The 15390-nt window shown below is 34.9% G+C and overlaps 1 protein-coding gene across 9 annotated transcripts in view; it reads left to right on the top strand.

Moving 5' to 3' along the window:
• PDE7A (phosphodiesterase 7A) overlaps positions 1-15390 on the top strand; it is a 146937-nt gene that overhangs the window by 49312 nt on the left and 82235 nt on the right. Inside the window, exon 1 of one of the 9 annotated variants that reach the window (XM_072604701.1) lies at positions 7212-13134. The exons of 7 other annotated variants lie outside the window; for them this stretch is intronic. In XM_072604701.1, coding sequence (XP_072460802.1) covers positions 13075-13134 — 60 coding nt within the window. In that variant the 5' untranslated portion in view covers positions 7212-13074. Of the gene's footprint in view, positions 1-7211; positions 13135-15390 lie in introns of those variants that run through there. One more of the 9 variants, XM_072604704.1, reaches the window with a different exon arrangement.

Below are 15390 nucleotides of genomic sequence, written 5' to 3'. Positions count from 1 at the left end.
AGCATTCTTCTCCTCATTGGCTTTTTGAACCTCTTTTGCCAATTGAGTTAGGCTAGTTTTCAAGGTGTTATTTTCTTCAACATTTTTTTGGGTCTCCTTTAGCAGGGAGCTGATCTGCTGTTCATGCTTTGACTTCAAGTCTCTCATTTCTCTTCCCAGCTTTTCCTCTACCTCTCTAACTTGATTTTCAAAATTCTTTTTGAGCTCTTCCATGGCCTGAGCCCATTGGGTGGGCTGGGACACAGAAGCCTTGATTTCTGTGTCTTTGCCTGATGGTAAGCATTGTTCTTCCTCATCAGAAAGAAAGGGAGGAAATGCCTGTTCACCAAGAAAGTAACCTTCTATAGTCTTATTTCTTTTCCCTTTTCTGGGCATTTTCCCAGCCAGTGACTTGACCTCTGAATATTCTCCTCACACCCACCTCGCCTCCTGATCCTCCCAGCCAGCGTTTGGGGTCTGAGATTCAAGTGCTGCTTTCAGCCTTAGGGCTTTTGGCGGGGGCAGGGCTGCTATTCAGTATGAGATTATGTTCAGGTGCTGAGGTCAGGGCAGGGCTGCCTCTCAGGCTCAGTTCCCTCAGGGGGTTTATGCACAGACCTTCCACAATGGATTCAGGCTCCCGCCCACTTGGGGAGCCCCTGTCTGCAGCCGCCTCTCAGCTTCTACCTCCCGGGGGGGCCTGAATTATGGGGGCACCCCACTCCCCTCTCGACCCGCCAAAGAGACTCTCTCACCAACCCCCGTCACCTGTGTGTGGAGGGGCTTGTGCAGCTGCTGGAGATCCCGTCCCTAAAGCCTGCTTGGATCTTTTCCTCTCGGCGCCGCGGCCGCGGCAGGGCTGCACTCAGCTCCCAGTCCGGGCACCCAGTCCGCAGTGCGAAGGACCCCCGCGAGAGGTTTGCAGGTCTCTCGGGAACAGAAATCTCCCTCGCTCCAATATTCCGTGGCCTCTGGGTGCAGAATTCGCCGTGAGTTACTTCCCTGTAGCCGTTCTATGGGTTGTGGGTTCAGAGCTATGTGTATGTGCGTCTTTCTACTCCGCCATCTTAGCTCCGCCCCCCTCCTTCATCCTTTTTGCCTATATTGTCTTCTAGAGTTCACCTAACAGTCTCCTGTCTTCTTTAGCTGTTCTAGTCCTTTCCTTCTAGGGGAAACACTCCTGGATTGTAAGGGGAAGCTTTTGTTCAGTAAGTTTTCTTTAGACAAGTTTGAACTAGGAATAGGGACTGTATGCTTTCCACAGACTGTACCAGCCAAATCAATCTGTAGAACTACTTAAGTTACTGTAAGGTAATATATCTGTATTCTTTATACTTTTTTTTGGTGCTTTTTATTTTATTTAGATTGTAGTTTTTCTTAACCAAATTTTCTCTTGAAGTTCCTTTGCAAAAATTTTAACTTTGATCTATTTCTGTGTACTGAAGAGGAAACGATTTATTTGTCTATATAACATTAGCTAAGGAGATCAGGTTGCCTTTAGAGATTAGACAGAATAAATGGATAAAAATGATAAAGAAAATGTCAAAAATAGGGAACATGGCAAGAACAGTTAGCTGCCAAAGATATCTCAATATTTGCGATTGCTAATAATCCCTTCCTATCTGGCAGTTTCATCAACTGACCTGAAGGAAACAGAAATCATATCTGCACAAATAACCAGTTTGTGTTTTGGATGTTTAATTACTTTACTGTAGACATAGCTTCCATTTCAAATTAAAAATTCCACTATATTTCCTCATCCTTTATATTCTATGATGATGTTTTCCCATACCTCTACTGTAAAAGTTCTACCTAAATGGCCTAGAAAACCTCTTTTTAAAAAAAGCATATCAGGAGTGCCAATTTTTAGTTAGATAAATACCCACAAAGTTGTTGTTGTTGTGTTCATCCATCGTTGTTGTGTTTGTCTTTTGTTGCTGAAGAAGACCGTGCCATCAGAGAAATGATGACATGACTTGCATTTGACTTTGTTTTGAGTGAGGGAGGGCTGTGCAAGGACACCAGCCTCACTTCTCCTCCAGAGCCATCTGAATGCAGTGACCAGATATTCCTCAGGATGAGTGGGAGCAATGGGAGACCTTGGCCTTTAGGCCAAGGTCTATTTCGGTATTTACTTAAGGTGAGGTAACACCCATTCAGTGAATAGGTCTATTTAAGAAGTAATTACAGGATGGCCCCTTTAATGAGGCAAAGAAAAGTAACTACATCAGGCTAGGAGGGAAACAGCAACAGTTACTATTGAAAATCACTCTTGAGACAGGAAGGAGGGTCCAGAAAACAGCCCTTAAGTAGATCTTGGGTTTAAGGTTTTGGGAAAGAGGAGAGGAGGAAAGAAAGGGGAAAGCAAAAGGGAATCTAGCCAGTAAATCCCAAGTTAAATGAATAAATATGTGTGTGTGTGTGTGTGTGTACACACACACACATACATACATATACACAGACGCATATATATGATTTAATCTTTAGTTTTAAAATAGACTTTAGGTAGTTAGCTAAAAGCACTTAAATGTTGAATGTAAAGCATTGCTTAAAATTCCATGAATTTATTCAAATTAAAGGTATGAATCTTTCCCTTGAAATTCTTACAGTTTACGGTGGAGATGAAATGTAATACCAATATAAAATGATCATGAGTTTAGAGCTAGAAAGGACCTTAAAAGTTATCTACTTCAGTCATGTTATTTTACAGAGAAGGAGACCAAATCTCAGAAAAGGTAAGTGACTTGCCTAAGGTTCAGTTGGTTAGGTAGTAAATAGAAAAGTATTTTAACCATCTACTCAGATTGTGGTGCTCTTTCCACTATACCAAACTGCCTCTCATGATTTAACCATTGTAAATAATATATTAGCATCCATTGTGAGGTAATATTCATTTAGTTTTTGAAAGTTATCTCTGTCCCCCTCTAGGATTAGAAAGCAAATACCAGTCTAACAGGACTCAAAATCCCTAAATTTAATTGGGTTGTAATCTTTTTCTGAGAAACTTGGCAAGTGACTCAACTAAGGCAGATCCTCCTGAGAGCATACAAGGATGAAATGAAGATCACAATGAGCAGGAAAAGAAGTGGAAAAATGAGTAAAATTTCCTGTAACAAAGTTCCCCATCAGTTATGGCGGAGAAATCACATTTCAAATTCATCATCATAATCCTTGATATACTGAATGAGAAAGTAAAAATAATACCACAGAAAACAAAGGTGAGGGATGCAGAAGTGGTATAGGTGACACAATTTTGAGGGCATTAAAAGAAAGATTTCTCAACATTTATAAAAGATCAAGCACTTAGAAGGGGGGAACTTATTACCAAAAAAAAGTCTAAAAATAAGAAATTGTATTTGCCTGCACATTCCCGTTTCTGCAAAATCTTTATGAAAATAATCTCTAAATACATTGATGGCATTCTTGATAGAGTTATAAGAAAAAGTAAAGGGTGGATTTTTGCAAATGATATTTAACAGAAGACATCTTTATAGTCTCTGGTTGCATTTGTGATTGACTTGGAAGGTGAAATGATTATAAGAATCTCCACTGCTTATTATTTTTTTTTTTTTAAAAAAAGCTTTTAATTTGGAAGAATAAAATACTTAATAGTTCTCTAACAGGATGCCTCCCATGCATATATAGAAATCATGCAGAATTCCTTTAAAGATACTACCAAGATAATTTTGGTTCCTCTAACCACTAATCTGAAGTGAGTATATAATAAGAAAATGTTTCTCAGAAGTCTTTGCCATCTTTGTGAGAGATGACCAATATAGAATCTAAATGGAAAAGAGATTTCTTATAGATGATGAGGTTCGCCATATGTTCCTTTCTGTGGACAAAGTTGCATCAAGTTCTGAAGCTTTGAAGAACCTTCTAAATGAACTTATTGCTGTCTTAATTGACCTTTTTTTGTGTGTTTTTAAGTTTTACAGAGTATTTTACATATATTATTACATTTTTAGCCTCACCTTATGATATAGTTGCTACCAATTAGCAAGTCCTTATAAAGAGTTTACTTATATACCTCAACTTAGTAAATGGAGAAAGTATATGAACGGGCAGTTCTTTTAAAGAAAAATATCCAAGTTATCAATAACCATATGAAAAATATCCCAAATCACTAAAGAAGTAAAAATGGAAACAACTCTGAGATTCTACCTCACACCTATCCCAGCAACAAAGTTAGCCAAAGGGAGGGGGAAAAAGGAAAATGACAAATATTGGACAGGCTGGAAGAAAAGGCATACTGTCGGGAGAACTGTGAACTGATCTGGCCATTCCGAAAAACAAATTGAGATTATTACCAAAATGTGGATATCTCTTGACTGCCCCTAGTAGTAATGCCACTACTAGGCCTATACCCTAAAGAGATCAGAAAAAAAAGAAAAGGACCATATATAAAAAAATATTTATAGCAACTCATTTTGTGGTGGAAAAGAACTGGAAATTAAATTGTCCATTGAGCAATGACTGAAGAAATTATGGTACATACATGTAATGGAATAATATTGGAGTGTAAGAAATGGTAAGAGGGACAGTTTCAGAGAAACCTGGGAAGATAGGTATGAACTTGAGTTGAATGAAAAGAGAAGAGCAATGTACAGAGTAACAACAATATCGTAAAGACAAATAGCTTTATAGACTTAACTGATCAATGAAATGACTAATCAAGATTTCAGAGGACACATGATACCTACCTCTTGACAGAAATGTGCTGTTGGTGGAGAGTTCAGATTGAGATACAGATTTTAGAGACGTGGCAGTGACGATTTTGGAAGGGGGCACTTAGCTGCTTATTTGTTATAAGGGGTTTGTTTTGCTTATTTTCAGTGGGGTGGGGCAGAAAAGGGAAAGGAAATAAATTTTTGTTGTTGAAAAAAAATGAATCTCTTTAAAAGTATCACAGGCACAAAGACAAAAGGGAAAACATTCCTGCTCTCGAACTTTCATTCTAATGAGATAACATATACATATATAGGCATATACATTACACATACAAAGCAGAAGCAAGGTAACCTTGTATGCACAGGTATTAGTGTGAGGCAACAGAAAAGGCCTTCAGCAGAAGGTAGCACTTAATTATTCACATTTTATGTATGACGAAATTGAGTCTTTTGTCTTACAACAAAATATGACTTAAGTGATCAGCTAGCTATTAAGTGTCAGAGGTAGGAATTGAACCCAGGTTTTTCCGACTTCAAGTCTAGTACTATATCCTCTATGTTGCACTGCTTTCCTAATTACTCAAGAGTTTAGTTTGATTATTAACATAGGAGAAAAAGTGAAGGAAAAGTACTCATTGTCCAAATTACATGTAATTAGATAGATGTTGAGGATAGATAATGATCTGGGCATAAAATTAAATACAAGGATGTCATTAGAGAGATGCATGACCAGAAAAGGAGGTGAACTGGTTATGTATTGAGATGAAATAACCAGTAGCATTTAATCAGTATCAAAAGATTTAGCAGAAGGTGTTACTTGCATATTGCTTGGACCTTGGAATTTTTAAAATATATATATCATATACATTTATTTTTATTTTTTAGCATGCACTTCCATAAGATTTTGAGTTCCTTATTTTCTCCCCATCTCTCCCCTCCCCCCCACCCCAAGACAGCATGTAATTTTATATAGGCTTTGTGTATACTTTCATATTGAGCCTATTTTCACATTAGTCATGTTGTAAAGAATTAGAACCAATAGGAGAAACCACAAGAAAGAAGAAAACAAAATCAAAAAGAGCAAATAAAATGCTTCAATCTACATTCAGACTTCCTAGTTCTTTTTCTATATGTGGACATTTTCCATCTTGAGTCATTTGGAGTTGCTAAGAAGAGATCAGTCTATCAGTTAGTCATCACATGTTGTGGCTGTTACTGTGGACAGTGTTGTCCTGATTCTGCTCACTTTGCTCAGCATCAGTTCATTCAAGTCTTTCTAGATTTTTCTGAAGTCTGCCTGCTCATCATTTCTTATAGCACAATAGTATATTCTGTTACATTTATATACCACAATTTGTTTAGCCATTCCTCAACTAATGAGCATCTCCTCAATTTCCAATTCTTTGCCACCACAAAAAGAGCTGCTACAGATATTTTTGCACCTGTGGGTCCTTTTCTCATCTGTATGATCTCTTTGGGATAGACCTAGAAGTGGTATTGCTGGGTCAAAGGATATGCACATTTTTCTTTCTTATGTGGAATTTTTATAGGTGTAGCAGAAAGAAGTGTATATAATGAAAAGGTGTAGAAATACATTAACATCTTCAATGTTTGAGCGAGATCATAGGAGTAATATTTTAGTTTTCTGCAAGTTGAGCTCCTTCTTAGTAATGTATATTATACCATTTCTAGTGGAGTAGGAATTAAATGTAATTACCATAAAACAGATTATTATCAAAGAACTCAATTCAGAAGTTTAAAAATATTATACTATGAAGACTTCATTTGAATGACAAACAGCAGCGTGGTGTAAAGAAAGAAAAATTCCCTGGATTTTTTAAGTAAAAGGGACTTGACTCAAATCTTGTTAAATCTCACTTTGCAGCTCATAATTTATGTGATATTGAACAAGACAACTTTTCTTAATTTCTGTTTATCTGTAAAGTGAGGTGGTTGGACTAAGTGATTTTTTTGATCCTATGTTAAAATAATTCCTATGCTATAGTACACAGAAGTTATTAGTACCATTAGCCTGTTTATATTTCTTCTTTTAAATTTTATATTGAGTGTAAGAAAACCTAAAACAGGGCTTTAATTTATAAAAATGAGTATTAATTAGCAAGTTTGACAGGGTTTTTTAGGTATTTGTGAGGGAGAAAAAAACCAAGTGTAGAAATTTTGCTTTAGCTTTTTTATCACTCTTCCATAAATTCAGCACTGTCTTCTGCCTGCACTTAATTTGTATACTGGTTTCTGTGATAGGCTATTTCTGGCTATGAGATTCCAAAATTATAGACACTGATGTCAATGCAGATGAGGTTGGCCTAATTTGGTCAAGAGAGGTACGTGCTATGCTAAGTCTTCACTGCATGGAGAGAGAAAGGCCAATGCCAAGATTGACAGGTGTCCTGTGGGTGGCAGAGAACCCTGGGGATAAAATTTGCTGCTGACATTGCTATAATTCTTATTTCTGTTAGAAACAATATGTTCAAAGTTATTTTCATTTCCTTAAGAAGCTATCTTTTCCTTAATTTTTTTAGTTTTTAAGTCATTAACAAAAGAGGTTGTCCTTGTAAAATTAATTAGTATCTTCTAAAGTTCATATATATCTGCAAATTGAATAGTTGTTAGGAAATGTGATTCATTTATAAATTACTTTAAAAGACGTGATCCTTTATAGGTTAATGTTGTTGAATTGAATTTTTCCTCCTTGGGAATTTTCTTAGACAACCCAGAACTTGAGAATACATCTCTAAAAGATTTTCATGAGAAGTGCTTTCCTTTAGTGTTCCCCCCCCTTATTTTTTTCATTTCCTTTTCTTTTCTGTTTGTGATAGAGGAGGTCCAGTGGAAAGTTTTGTAGTCAGACTTGAATTTGAGTTCTGCCTCTCGATACTTACCTAGATATTTGTCCCGGAGCATGTCACTTAACTTCTATTGGTCTTATTTTACTTATCAGTAAAATGGAAATAAAAATAGGATAAGTTAAGAACATTGGGCCAGATCCAATAAGATTAAATTTAAGATAGATAAATGTAAAGTTTCAGAATGCCAATTTCAGAATAGCAAGATGAGGGAGACATAGAGCTGGATATCAGCACTTTGTCCAAAAAGATCTGGGGTTTTTAATGGACCTGAAAGCTCATAGTATGACGTAGCAACCAGAAAAATTTAATATAGTATTGTTACATTCAAAGAAGCATAAGTATCCAAAAGTAGGGAGGTAATATAATCTACACTATTCAGACCATCTCTGGAGCATTGTGTTCAGTTCTGGGTGCCACATTTTACAAATGTTGTTGATAAGCTAGAGAGCTTCTGCAGGAGTATAAGGTCCTCAAGCCCATTCCTCTTTCATTTCTCTTTAGGGAACCACTAACCTGCCAGCCACCCAGATTTTGCAGCCTTGGAGTAACAGCTCTTCATCCCTCATAATCAAAATTAGTTGCCATGTTTTGTTTTACTATCTTTATATCTTTTCCTCAGCATTCGTCCCTTCTCATTTACACAGCCACTTCACTTGCACAGGATTAGATTATTGTAAAACCCTCCTAATTGGGTTTCATGCTTCCATCTTACATCTTGTTCAGTTGTTTCAGTTGTGTCTGACTCTCACATTGTCATCAACACTCAAATCTTCAGTGACTTCCTGTATCTGCTAGGATAAAAGTCACATTTTTCATCCTTCCATTTAAAGCTCTTCACATTATATGACTCCTACCTACTTTCCCCATTTTATCTCCCTTCTTATACTCTCTATTCTCAATGTCATGTCTCTCCCTTTCTCTGTCCCTCTCCCTGTTTTACCCTCCCCCACTTGCTCTTACTATCCCTCTCTCCTCTATAGAATGAAAGCTCCTTGCACACAATTTAATTTAGTATGTCTATGCAATTTAGTTTAGCGTGTCTACCTCGTTACCTGCTTGATAACATGAATCAGAAATAGTTCAGTTTAAGGCACATCATTGACTGCTTAGAGCAAAGGTCAAAGTCAGTAATAAATGATAAGGGTCAACTTGAAAAGGCACCACAGTTTAAACATTCTGTCAGCAATGAAAAATGGGAAATGATCAAATATATTTTGACTGTCACTGTTTATTAAAGACATTTGAGGGCTGTAAGTTAACATCAAACAGGAGATGAATGGAACCCCCAAAATGTCTCTGCCAGCCAACACTTTATATCTTTGTCAAATGGAAGGGCCTTGAAACAAACCGAAAAAAAACCTACCTAGCTTTAAAGTATAGCTAACTTGTAAACTATCAGAAAGAGAACAGAGGAGTATTATGATGCAGACTGTCACATAGTGGCTAAACTGCTGGACGTGGGTTTAAATCCCATGGCTAAAATTTACCAGCTCTGTCAGCATGGGCAGGTCATTCTCTGAACCTCAGGTTCTTTGGCTAAAAAACGTGCTTCAGAATACCAGTAATACTTACCTCAGAGTGACTTTGAATTCTGGTGGTTCTACCTACCACATGTGTTCATTGACATCTTTGTACATTGACTTTTTCATTGTTCTATAAAAGTTTCAGGCAGATTACTTTACAGAAGTTGATAAAACAGTATTTCTTAATAGATGTATAAACTATTGTTTCTGCCTCCCCCTTTCCCAACATACATATGCAAAACATTAGTTAGAAAATGGAAAAGAAGATCAATAGAATAGATTAGATAAGAGAATTGGACATAATGAATACAATAACCCAATATTCATTAAACTGGAAAACATAAATTACTTAGTTAAGAACTCTTATTTGATCACTGCTTGGAAAAATTTGAAAGCTCTCTGGCAGAAATTAGTCTTAGATCAAGGATAATTAACATGAATATTAAAGATCATTATTATAAGATATTAGAGGAGAAACAGATCATGTATATTTCTTAGCTATCTATAGGAGATGAATTCTTTTGTTTACATTTTATTTTTTCAGTATTTATTTTCTTTTCCCCTTCTTGAGAAAGATAAAAAGAAAAACAAAACCTTTAAACATTTGTAAAGTCAAAATAAATCCCCTTTTGGCTGTATCTAAAATGTGTGTGTATCTTATTCTACATATTGAATTCATTGCTTCTCTTGTCAGGTGGTAGATAATATTTGTCATGGGTCCTCTGTCATCATAGTTGGTCATTGTGTTAACTGATCAAAGGTTTAAGACTTTCATTGTGGTTTGCCTTAACAATTGTTATTGTTATTGCATAAATTAATTTTTTTAGGATCTGGTCACTACCCTCTGCATCATTTCATACAAATTTTCCTATGTATCTCTGAAACTGCCTCCTTTATTTCCTATATTTGATATTTCCCCACCCCCCCTTTTTTGGTCAACTTTTCCAGTCTAATAGGTCTGAGGTAAAACCTCAGAGTTGTTTTAATTTTTATTCCACTAATTATTAATGATTTGAAGTGTTTTTTCATGTAGCTATTGATAGTATTTTTATTTTGTCCTTTCCCCATTTATCAGTTGGGGAATGGCTCTTATTTTTGTGAATTTGAATCATTTCCTTATGTATCTTGTAAAGGATACCATTATCAGAGAAGTTTGTTGCAAAGATTTTTCTCCCCTGGTTAATGTTTCACTTCTGATTTGGTTTTGTTTTCACAAAAACTTTTAACTTTATGTACTCAGAATTTTGTGATGTACCTTATTTTAGTCATAAACTCTTCTCTATTTCTTCCTTACTCATCTAGTTTATTCACAATGTGGACTTTTGTAGTTGTCATGTATCCAATTACAACTTGGTGTATGTTGTGAAGTGTTGGTTTAAACCTAATTTTTTCCTTATTACTTGACAGTTTTCTTAGCAATTTTTGTCAGATAGTGAGCCCTTAACCCATACCTGGATTCATTGGGTTGTCATTGGACAGTTGGCTGCCCTGTTTAATTGCTTCTTTATGTTACAAACCTGTCCCACTCATTGACCTGTTTCTTAACCAGTGACCAAAATCAAATAATTACTGTTTTGGAATCTATTTTGAGATCCAGTACTACTAGGACCCTTCCTTCCCACATTTTTTCATTATTTCCTTTGAGATTCTTGACTTTTTGTTCCTCTAGATGAATTTTTCATTTTTTCCTAATAAAATAATCCTTTTGTGGTGCGATTGGTATGTCTTCAATGTATAAGAAAATTAATTATTAATTATTTGGATTTTTATTTGACTAGTGTTTCATAGTTGTATTCAAATAAATCCTGGGTGTATCTTAGTAAGTAGATTAGGAGATAAATTCTTAACCAAACAAGGAATAGAGAGCAATTACAGAAGATAGATAACTGTGATTACATAAAGTTCAAGAGCTTCTGAATAAACAAAATTCATATATGACAAAAAAGAGTTGACTAGGAATAAAAGCTTTGTATTTGAGATTTCTCAGGTAAGGGATTAAAACTCAGCATGTGTAGAAAACTGACAAACATGTTAGATCCAAAGTAGAGAAATAGTCAAAGGATAGGAATACATGATTCTCAAAAGAATTATAAACTATATTAGCAACCTTATGAAGAATATTCTAAATCACGTATAATTAGAGAAATGCAAATTAAAACAACTCTGAGGTGCCACCTTATGCCCATTAGATTGGCAAAGTTGACAAGAAAGAAAACTTACAAATTCTAGAGGGGCTTTGGGAAAACAGCTACATTTAATGCATTGTTGACAAAGCCGTGAATTAATATAGCCACTATGGCAAATAATTCAGAATTATGTAAATAAAATGGTTAAATATCTTTTCCCTTTGATGCAGAGATACTGCTGCTAGATAAATACCCTAATGAGGTCATTGATAAGAAAAGCTCCATATAGACCAAAGTATTTATAGCAGCACTTTTTATGGTAGCAAATAATTGTAAACAGAGTAGATGTCCATCCACTGGGGAATGACTAAACCATGAATAATGGCAAGTTATTATACTCTAAGAAACTACAGTCATAGAAGAAACACGGAAAACCGTATCAGTTGATGCACAGTAAAATAAGCACAGCCATATAGATATTTATATATAGATGTGTAAACCATCATTTCTGCTTCCCCCACTCCCAATACACACATGCAAGACATTTTTCAGTAGATGGAAGATGTGGTTGCAAATTTATTGTATTATTTTTTTAACTTAATAAAGACTAAAATAGCCATGTTTTAGCACATATATGATTGACCCCAGCCAGTTTTAAAGAACCTTTAGAAGAAGCAAGGAATTTAGACTTGGAAGGGACCTTAAAACCAAATCTTCCATTATATACATTTTACCATTGATGAAATGAATAGTCCAGGGTCACACAGTGACAGAACCAGGATTTGAACCCAGGCCTTCTGACACCAGATCTATGCTGAAGTACTAAATTACTGGTGTTACTAAAATGATAAAATTGCATATTTTTAATAATTGTTTCTTTTATGATTCCACAGAAATATGCTCCTGAGGGGCAGGCAGCCTTAAAGAATGCTAGACACTTTTAAAGTCAGAGGAAACCTGGGTCAAATCCTGTCTCTGGTTCTTAATACTTTTATGACCTTTCCAGGCCCCAGTTTATTCATCTTAAAAATGGTAATATCTATTACTTTACGAAATTGTGAGTCAAACACAAAATGCTTTGCAAATCTTTAAGTGTTTTATTGCTGCTACTTGAGATTTTTCAGTAATTCAGGTTGGCTTCCTTTTACCTTTACTCCAGATTAATGTGTTTTTATTATGTATGGGCTATTAAGACTATATACAGTCTTCTATTATGTTCTTTGAAATTAATGCAAAACCCACATTCTTAAAGGTCATTGTAGTTATAACTAATAGACTTTAGCTAGGTCATAAATAAATGGTCTTAATAGTTTATAAAAAAGTCTTAAGGCGCTGATAATTTTAGGTTAAGTATGTTCCTTGCCAATAATGTCATTGACATCTTGATGCTGGTGTATGTGGAAACAGCTAATGAAGTTGTCTCTATTAAACAAAATTTTGGGGAAGCTCACAGATTTTTCAGCCAAGCTAGTCTAACTCCCTCAGACGTTCTATTACCACTCAGATACTTACTTGTTTGTTTAATTGCAATTTTTTTAATGAATATTAAGCTGACTGAATTGGCTTTTTCATCCTTGCCTTGCTAAACTTTTGGGTAAGCACCGCTGAATTTAGTCAGTGCTTCCCTTCCCCCCAAAACCTTTTATTTTTCATTGTTGCTTAACTTTTTCTACCCCCTACCTAGTATTGTGGTGTTAAGCAAGTGTTCTGTAATGAGACCTGCAGGGTGGTGCATTCCCAAAGAAGTCAGGTGATTGTTGCATTAAAGCAGCTGCTTGAGGTTCAAGTCAGTCAGTGCCCCTCTGCCTTCTGCCACAGGATCACTTGTTATTTATCAGACTCTTAGATAGCTTTCAGTACTGGCTAGGTTTAAAAAAAAAGATTATGCTGAAGTCTTTTGGGTGATCCAATGGGAATTACATTGATCTGGTGTTTGGCTTTGGTTCTTATCAAGTGGATTACCTCTAAGGTAGGCCATAATTATTTTTCAGGGTTTAAAAATTAATGTCATATAAATGTGATAGAATTAATAGCTAATGGATTTCTCATACTTTATCTTAGTATTTATTCTACAGCAGTCATTAGATTTGAAATTAGCCTCGGGCAGTCTTAAAATTGCTACTTGCCCTTTTTGGTTGTTTTTCAAGCAAATTCTTAAAACTTCAAGGACTTTTTGACTGACTGGGTTAATAATTATTCTGCATCAAATGCATCAGCTTTTTGTAACTAAAGAAATAATTTCACTTTCTAGTGGAGGAAAAAACCATTTAAATAACAGGGACCAAAATATATATCAGGTATAAACTGTAAACTTTGTCCTTTGTAAGGACAGAGTTTATTTTGTTTGACTTAAAAGCTTGACCCTTGCTTTCCTTTTTCATCTCAAGTTCTGTATCAGACCCTCTAATAACTAGATAATTCTTATTATGAAATTGATATTTTAAATTTGTGTATATCTTTATACATATCTAGTGAGTGGAAACTATATTGGTGATTGATTTTCATCTAAAAAAAAGCTTTTGTTTTCTAAATGGAGTATAGATGCAAATTTATTGTTTCTAATAATAATCAGATGTCCTAATAAAGGTATTTCTGCCAAAACATATACCTTATTCCTTATAATCTTTGCCGTTTCCTTAATCCATTTAAATTTTTAAAATTTATAGAATCTAGCAAATTGTTTCTTTAATAGAAGGAATGAAATATCCTGTTGTTTTGCTGGCCTCGAATCTAAATACCAGACTGTTGAAAGAGATTAGTACATTTTAACCTATTGCCATCTAGAGTCTGAAACTATTCATTTGAAGTATCTTCAGTGATTATAATATTTAAGATTTTTCTGATCGTGTTCAAAATTTTCTTTCAATCGCTAATACAGTTGTGTTATCAGATCTGATAGATTTGACTTAAATTTATAAAGCCAGCATTACTTTATATTTTGCTGGTTTTAAGAATTTTTAAAATTTTAATCTCTAAAGAACACTATAAAGTGCTATGTATAAGTATAATATTTCAGAACAAAATTAGATACTTTTCACCGCGTTCTTTGCGATGCCTTTTAATCTATTAATATAAAAATGGATGCATTTTAAAGAAACCTTGTAGTTTTAAATTTTAAGCATTATTTTATTGATTTAGTTTAATATTATTCACTTGTCAAATTGTACATTTTTAAAGCTTGCTAAGTTATTGAGTAAAGAACAAATTAATGTTAACGGAAAGTTGTAGTCTACAAAACTTAGACCTTTTCGATCAAATATAGGAACTATTTGAGAATAGGCATTTTCGTTAAGCTATTATTAGTCACACAAAGAGTAATATTTCAAGTTTGAGTTAATTTTACATTGTTGGAGTGGGATGACAAATCAGTCGTGGAAGGAGCAGAAGAGAGACTGGCCCAGGTTGAGGACTAAGAGCTAAGGTTGAGGGCTGAGAGGTCAGACAAAACATCTTAGGCCTTGGGTTCACAAACCAGCTCCATTTGCACGGTTTTGTAATCCTGTTTCCTTTTTTATGAATTAAGGAGTTTGGATTAGGTGATCTCAAAAAGTTTTTCTAGCCTTAAATCCTGTGAAATCATCAGTTCATAATCATACGTATGTGTATAAAATTTCACGTATTTTGGCTTTTAAATGTTATTCTGAACATGTTTTCTAAACTTTAGATGAGGGTACTAACATTTTTCTTCTGCCCTTATTTATTATAATTGTTAAATTCCTGAGATGTATGTTTTCTGTAAATTTTTATAAATTTATTCTTCCATGCTTTTAAAACAGGATTTCTTCATCTAATATGTCAAAATTTGAATAAGCATACAACTCCCTTCAATAAATTCTAATTTCGGTTTTCCTTTGACATATTGGTGTTCTTTGAGACTGCCAGATTCAATTTTTATTCAATCCCTTTAGAATTAAATTGTTACATTTTAAATAAAATTCATATTCAAATATCCATAAATATAAATAAATAAATATAATGCATATTTATGACCAATATAAAAACAAATTAAAGCTGATTGCTTGCTTTATATTCTCCTAGTCTCCCACTTATATGTACTCTACAGTGTGGCTGAACTGAAGTCATTTCCTTCACACATTCTGACCTTTCCTGTCTTTCTGCATGCAGTTCCTCACTCTAGAACAGGCCTGCCCCTCAGCTTCACCTTTCTATTTGTTGAACCCCTTCGCTTCTTTCAGGGGCTATCTCACTACCTGCTCTGTGAAGC

The sequence above is a fragment of the Notamacropus eugenii genome, chromosome 4 (genome assembly GCF_028372415.1).
Source record: "Notamacropus eugenii isolate mMacEug1 chromosome 4, mMacEug1.pri_v2, whole genome shotgun sequence".
Classification (NCBI taxonomy): Eukaryota; Metazoa; Chordata; class Mammalia; order Diprotodontia; family Macropodidae; genus Notamacropus; species Notamacropus eugenii.
This window is presented reverse-complemented; position numbering and strand designations above follow the sequence as displayed.